General features: G+C 41.3%; 1 protein-coding gene across 1 annotated transcript; it reads left to right on the top strand.

Moving 5' to 3' along the window:
- Positions 1–965: 965 nt before the first annotated feature.
- folr (folate receptor) lies at positions 966–5,289 on the top strand (the record flags this gene model as incomplete). Its single annotated transcript, XM_084064063.1, has 4 exons — positions 966–1,094; positions 1,847–2,035; positions 3,151–3,286; positions 5,021–5,289. The coding sequence occupies 4 exons, from the start codon at positions 966–968 to the stop codon at positions 5,287–5,289; spliced, it is 723 nt and encodes a 240-aa protein (XP_083920189.1).
- Between the last annotated feature and the right edge of the window lie 2,592 nt (positions 5,290–7,881).

Raw genomic sequence — 7,881 nt, 5'->3', positions numbered from 1 at the left:
CCTTTTCACATGTCATTGTGGTTACTATTGATTCATTAATAGACTACTGATTATATGTAGTCTTAAAGGGCTAGGACACTTTGGTAGAGGCTTGGGTTGTGTATTATATTGCCATGATGTAACTCCAAAGTGGGTGTGAAATCAAAAATAATTGCTCCATTGATCAGAAATTGATCATTCAAAATATGCTCCCCATTGACATGCTCTGGAGGCTCTCTTTTAGCCTGTATAGACAAATGCAAATAAAGCTGATTCTGACAATATAGAACATCATCAAACTTGGTACTATTATTATTTATAATAACAGTATTTCCTGTTGAAATTTTATGGAGGAGTTGACATTTTTGATTAAAAAAAAAGAAATTTGTAGCGGGTTTGGTGATGTTCTCTATATTGTCAGTCAGAATCAGTGTTGTTTGCGTTTGTTTACGGGCTAAAAGAGAGCCTCCTGTGTGTGTGTGTGTGTGTGTGTGTGTGCGTGTGCGTGTGCGTGTGCGTGTGCGTGTGCGTGTGTGTGTGTGCGCGCGCGGGCGTGTGTGCATGTGTGTGTATGTTCAGTGTTCTTCAGTGTGTTCACAATCAGTGTTTTCTTCTCACATGGATACATATTAATGTCCTAAATGTCCTCCGCCTTTGTCCCAATAAACCAACTTCTTAGGTCAAACTGTACTCATGTCAAATCTGTGGATAGGTTCTTCAATATTGGTCCTATTTTCCCAGTTGTTGACATGTTCCACAAGACTGTGCAACAACAGCAATACAATATAAAAACAAGATAAAATGATACAGGATTGTATTGAAGAAAAATATAAAATAGGGTTATATTCTTACAGTTTCAGTTACAGTGTGCTCAGGATTTCTCTTTGTGTGAATGGTGTGCCGTTTTTGCCTTCTTGCAGTCTTTCTCCACTGCCTGTATCAATTAAAAACATTTTTGAATTGTGTCTGCTGTGTGTACCAGAGCGATGTGGAGGGTGCTGTCTTTGCTGCTAGCCCTGTCCGGGCGGTCTCTGTGTCTGGACAAAGTCAACATGTGTATGAACGCCAAACACCATAAAGTGGAACCAGGTCCAGAGGGAGCACTCTACCAGCAGGTAATAAATACCATACTAAATACCACAGATATGGGGATTTTGTGATGTGTTATCTCTGAATACAATGGTACATAAGAAGCCTTAGGAACCATATGTATGGCCCATAGGTCAGGGGCCTACTGTTTCTGTAGCGTGAGGCAGCTTGTACACCCCCTGGACATGATGCTAGTATGTCACATGATGTACAAGTAGGCCTAGACCCCCTGGACATGATGCTAGTATGTCACATGATGTACAAGTAGGCCTAGACCCCCTGGACATTAAGGCCATTTGGAGTTAGGGTATTCAAGTAAAGGACCCCCAAATTGACACTTATTAGCCCACGGACCCCCATTTGAAAAGATAAGCCAGGGACCCCCATAAGAGAAGATCTTTACGGCTCTAGCAGTCAATCATTGTAATTTAAGGACCCCCCCCCCCCCCCCCCCCCCCCAGTTTGACATGCATTAGGGCTACGGACCCCCATTTAATGGCATTTCTATCTCTGGGACCCCAATTTATATTGTAAAATCAATGTTAATGTAACTCTGAGAGTGTACAAATGGAACCAAATGGACCCGTCAGGGTCCATTTGGTTCCTTTTGTACACTCTCAGAGTTACAGACCCATAAGGGTCCATTTGGTTCCTATCCATCATTTAGCTGGGGACCCCCTGGAACTCCCTCAAGGACCCCTGGGGGTCCCCGGACCCCACTTTGAGAACCAATGATCTAGTTCATCGTCTATCTCTCTCTCTTTGCCTTTGTCTCTAGTGTGAGCCGTGGCGTGCCAATGCCTGTTGCACGGCCAACACCACGGAGGAGGCCCATGAAGATAACTCCTACCTGTACAACTTCAACTGGGACCACTGTGGAGCCATGAGCCCCAAATGCAAGAAACACTTCGTCCAGGACACCTGCTTCTATGAGTGTTCCCCCCACCTGGGCCCATGGATTCAAGAGGTATAAATGACCGTGTCTCTCTCTCTCTCTCTCTCTCTCTCTCTCTCTCTCTCTCTCTCTCTCTCTCTCTCTCTCTCTCTCTCTGTGTGTGTGTGTAGCTCACAGTGTGTGTGTGTGTGTGTGTGTGTGTAGCTCACACTGGCCCTCATTTATCAACGCAGCGTATAAACCGACGTATATTTTTCCATATATTTGGCCGTACACCAACGTCGAAGTCACATTTATCAACGCATCCTACACAGCTGATCCGAGCTTACACTTGGTCCCAGCATTGATAAATGTCACGGCTTAAACGAGCGTCATTTAAATAACACGCCCTTAAAATATTCTCAAAACGCCCCGATTTTACGACATGAAGACGAACCAGAATACGACCAAAGACATGAAAAGCCAATAAGAAACAGTCATTTCCAATTTTATCCAACCAGGACAGAGAACTCAATCTGGATATAGATTAAACAAGTGAAATTGGAAGTGATGACACTAAGAAATGAGCAGGCAAAATTGGAACTGGAACACTATAAAAATGAAGCTTAAAAATGGGTACTTTCTCCTGATTGGCTGAGATTTTGACACCTACCGGAAAATGTATTTTCTGTTTATTAAAGAGCTGGAGAGACGGGGAGACTCGTGTTACTGAACAAACACTCTATAGCAATGATTACTATCAGAATATAGTGCTTTAACCTTTTAACAACATACTTTTTGTTTTAACCCAAAAATATCACATACCCTACCTTTAAATTGTGGATTCTTGAAATTAAAAAGTTTGAGCATCACTGGTGTGACATGTTTGTCATCATGTCCACTAGATGGCAGCATATGGCTGTATACGATATCAATGGGAATGTATTTGTTATGATAGTGCCTTCTAAATGCCCTATTGCCCTCTGTGATGACTGTGTGTGTGTGTGTGTGTGTGTGTGTGTGTGTGTGTGTGTGTGTGTGTGTGTGTGTGTGTGTGTGTGTGTGTGTGTGTGTGTGTGTGTGTGTGTGTGTGTGTGTGTGTGTGTGTGTGTGTGTGTGTGTGTGTGTGTGTGTGTGTGTGCGTGCGTGCGTGCGTGCGTGCGTGCGTGCGTGCGTGCGTGCGTGCGTGCGTGCGTGTGTGTGTGTAGGCTGTTGAGTCATGGCGTAAGGAACGGATCTTGGATGTTCCCATATGTATTGAGGACTGTCACAGCTGGTGGGAGGACTGCAAGGATGACGTCACCTGCAAGAGCAACTGGCATCAAGGATGGGACTGGAGTTCAGGTGCTGCACGCACACACACACACACACACACACACACACACACACACACACACACACACACACACACACACACACACACACACACACACACACACACACACACACACACACACACACACACACACACACACACAAGGTAGCTACTAATTACTAACGTTGTCACCTATATGTAGAGTAGGCCTACCCTGGCATCGCAGTGATTGTAGATATCAGATAATTGTGTACTGCATGCTCAGATATGGTGACCCTACGATTCAGATCTTTTTATTTGTGTTTTAATTTGCATTGTGTGTGACCTCCCCTGCTCCCTCCTCCCGCCTCTCTCGTTCAGGCTCATCCTTTGGGGGTCTCGGGGGATCATGGCACCCAATGTTTTACTTAAGTAAAAGTATCAATACTGCAATGTAGAATTACTCTGTTACAAGTAAAAGTCTGGAATTAAAAATTTACTTGAGCAAGAGGACAAAAGTATTGGTATCAAAACGTACTTAAAGTACCAAAAGTAAAAGTACTAAATGTTTGAAAATAGCAGATCTACAAGCTCACAACGCGTCGCGATGCGACGCGTTGTGAGCTTGTAGATCTGCTATTATTATTTATTTTCAAATAGCCGAGGGTATAAAATTGGGCTAAAGTGGTTAATGTATGTTTTATAATGTAATCATTTACATCTGCAAATTAACTAGTAACTAAAGTTTTAAAATAATTGTAGTGGAGAAAAAGTACAATATTTGCCTCTGAGATGTAGTGGAGTAGAAGTAAAAGTATTGGAAATTGGAAATACTCAAGTAAAGTACAAATATCTCAAAATTGTACTTAAGTAAAGTACTTAAGTAAATGTACTTAGTTACTTTACACCACTGAGTACATGTGACATGTCAAAGACACATGTTTTCTTGTCTGCAATCACATCTATTAACCACTTTCAACCTATTTTGGAGAGGTCATCGCAAAATGTACACATGTTTCATTTTTGTAATTTAGTGATAGCAACCGCATAGCAATCCGGATTGTGATGCGTAATTTAGTAGTAGCTGATCTACAGGCTCATAACGGCCGCCGTTGTGAGCTTGTAGATCAGCTATTTGTGCTATTATTGAAATAGGGCTTAAAGGGCTTTTTTTAAATGGTAATTTTATCGTCTACTCAGGCTTTTGGGAGCACCCCGGACAGTTTTTAAGTTGCTTGACTCAGTATTTAGATATTTGATATTCATTTTATGAGACTCACCCCATTCCTATACAAACCCATTGTAACTTCAAACTCCATATTATACATTTTAGATTCATCAGACAGCAGACACATCCATCCTTGGTTGTGGTGACTGACATTTGTCCAATACGTGAGGAGAATAGAAAAAAAAATGGAGTTTTAAGTTACAATTGGTTTGTAGAAAGGGGGCGTGTCTGATAAAATGAATATCAATATTTAAATACTGAATCAAGAAACTTAAAAACTGTCTGGGGGGCTCACAAAAGCCTGAGTAGACGATAAAATGACCAAAAAATGTTTTGAAAGTGCCCACTCTTTTAACCTACAGCCATTAGTTTCTTGTTTGGATATTTGTTATACTTTTGTATTTGTATGCTTTGTATTTTGATGGTTTTTGTTTTTTTATTTGTATGCTGTGCAGCACTTTGGTCAGCCTTCATTGTTTTTTAAACGTGCTGTATATAACATGGACTTGATTTGACTCTAGGGAAATGGTTTCTCTCTTTCGCTCTCTTCCTGCAGGAACTAATAAATGTCCGGCGGGCGCCAAGTGCAGTAAGTGGACCGACTTCTTCCCAACACCCAAGTCCATGTGTGAAGACATCTGGTCCAAGTCCTATGTGTACACCACGCTGACCAAGCCCTCTGGTCGCTGCATGCAGCTCTGGTTCACCGGGCCAAACCCCAACACCAAGGTCGCTGAGTACTACCTGAACGGCGCCAGCAAACATCAAAGCTTCGCTGTGATTGCACCCCTTGTATCCCTTCTCGTCGCCTGTCTTTTTGCATAGATGCTAGTTATAGCCTACTACGCAGATTTATGTTGGTTACTTGTTCACATATGTTATCAGTGGTGTAAAGTAACTATAAGTACATTTACTCAAGTACTGTACTTAAGTACAATTTTGAGGTACTTTTACTTTACTGGAGTATTTCCTATTGTCTATACTTTTACTTCTACTCCACTACATCTCAAAGGCAAATATTGTACTTTTACTTCACTACAATTATTTGAAAACTTTACTTTGCAGATATAAATTATTACACTATAAAACACACATCATCCACTTTAGCCCCATTTTATATCTAGGCTATTTGAAAATAGCCGATCTACAAGCTCACAACGCGTCGCAAAGTGAGCTTGTAGATCGGCTATTTTCAGACATTTTAGTACTTTTACTTTTGGTACTTTAAGTACATTTTGTTACCACTACTTTTGGTACTTTAAGTACATTTTGATACCACTACTTTTGTACTTTTACTCAAGTAATTTTTTTATTCCGGACTTTTAATACTTCTACATTGCAGTATTGATACTTTTACTTAAGTAAAACATTTAAGTACTTTTTCCACCACTGTATGTTATGTTATTTAGGTTGACACTATACCGTTTTGTTTGACCTCAAGCACTAAGTACTAGATGTCCAAATTCTGGTCCATAGACCCCGTAATCCGTACCAATTTGGAGGTCCTTTCATGAAGATGTTTGAGAACCACTGGTTTAGGCAGATAGTTTGATGTGTGGTACATGCATGGTATCCTAGTTTGTTGACTTGGCTAAATGCCAAAATGTAAATTTGTAAGTTAAAGGACACTTCTTCTCCTTGACCGTGTCCTTTAACCTGAATGATGATTTGAATAAAATGACATCCGGTGAAGATGTTATGCCTGTGCTATCGCTGTCTGTTACTGTTACTAGCCACTTACTGTAAACTCTGTATTGTCGCTGTTGGGTGGAAACCAAAACCGTTCCTTTTTTATTATTATTCTAAAAAAAATATTAAAATAGTTAAAATAGCCGATCTACAAGCTCACAACGCGTCACAACACGTTGTAAGCTTCTAGATCTGCTGTTTTCCCTACTTTTGTGCAACTCTTTTGTATGATGAAGTTGGGCATTAAATTACGAAAAAACATAAAAAGTTGAAATATGGAGATATGAGGTTTCTGCCCGACAGCAACAACATACTGTATATAGTTGACTGGAGGCCCCCAGAGCTCTATATTAGGCCCTCTCCTGTTTTCACTCTATGCTAAATATCTTTTTAAAGATTTGTTTTGGGGATTTTATGCCTTTATTTATTGGACAGTTAGACTGACAGGAAATGGAGAGAGAGATGGGGAGTGACACGCAGCAAAGGTCGTCGGGATCAGCACTCGAACCCGCGACACGCTGTCAGCCTGGCATTGCAGCCTAGGGTGCCGCCACGCTGCGGCCCAGGCCTATGCTAAATATCTTCACGAAAATAGCTGTTCTACGAGCTCACAACGCATCACGTTGAGACCCGTTGTGAGCCTGTTGATCTGCTATTTTCGCTGAATGTTGCCCTAAAATAGGGACCATAGGGTCCAGGTCAAGAGTCATACCGTATGAAATTCTACTTTACAAATTGAAAAGAAGTAGTCTGCAGTATCGGTGCAGGATTGATCCTGGATAAATGGTTTATTCTTTGATGTCTGTTCAAGTTGACATTGCTTGAGGTCTAGAATCAAACAGGCTTCTCAGAACAAGAGCACCACTGATCTAGACTAGAGTCACAAGTCAGGTCACATTGCCATTCATCACTTCATTTAAACACAAAAACCTATTAAAAAGAAGTTTACCGTTTCCATTACTGTTCCAATAGCATCATCCAAAACATCTTTAACCACGTATACCTCATTGTACAATGAATAGTGCCGAATAGAATCTCCAAGCTCACAATGTGTCACATCCCGATGCATTGTGAGCTTATAGATGGAAAAGTGCTTAATGTGCTTATCGATCAAAACAAGGACATTCTCAGATATTCTTAGATTTTTCTTTCTTTTTTAAAACTTTTTTAAAAAACATCTGTGCCTGTAATGCTATGCCCAAAATAGAGACGCAAGGTTAAGAGTCGTTAAATGATCAGCCACCATAAAACAAAGTCAGGGTCACTGGTATCAGTACAATATGTACAGTAGCATTCAGAAACAGTCTGGCTCAAAAGGAAAACAGCACAAAATATCAGTCTGTTCCACTCTATAGAGGCCTAAAGGAATACTCAACCCTTTTCCTTGTGCACAGATCAGAGATCAGCCCCATAACCTCTTCCCTTACATTGCCCCCTCAGTAAGACTGAACTCAAATCAGCATCGAGGGCCTCGGCATCACATGGCCACTATGAGCCAACCAGTGGTTAGTCTGCTCCACTGCTCAGTAATTATGGGCTTCCATTCGCCCGTGTGTGTGTGTGTGTGTGTGTGTGTGTGTGTGTGTGTGTGTGTGTGTGTGTGTGTGTGTGTGTGTGTGTGTGTGTGTGTGTGTGTGTGTGTGTGTGTGTGTGTGTGTGTGTGTGTGTGTGTGTGTGTGTGTGTGTGTGTGTGTGTGTGTGTGTGTGTGTGTGTGTGTGTGTCTTTGA

Source organism: Gymnoscopelus microlampas (assembly GCF_963454915.1).
Source record: "Gymnoscopelus microlampas genome assembly, chromosome: 8".
Taxonomy (NCBI): domain Eukaryota; kingdom Metazoa; phylum Chordata; class Actinopteri; order Myctophiformes; family Myctophidae; genus Gymnoscopelus; species Gymnoscopelus microlampas.
The sequence above is the reverse complement of the archived record's forward strand: the minus strand, read 5'-3'. Positions and strand labels throughout refer to the sequence as shown.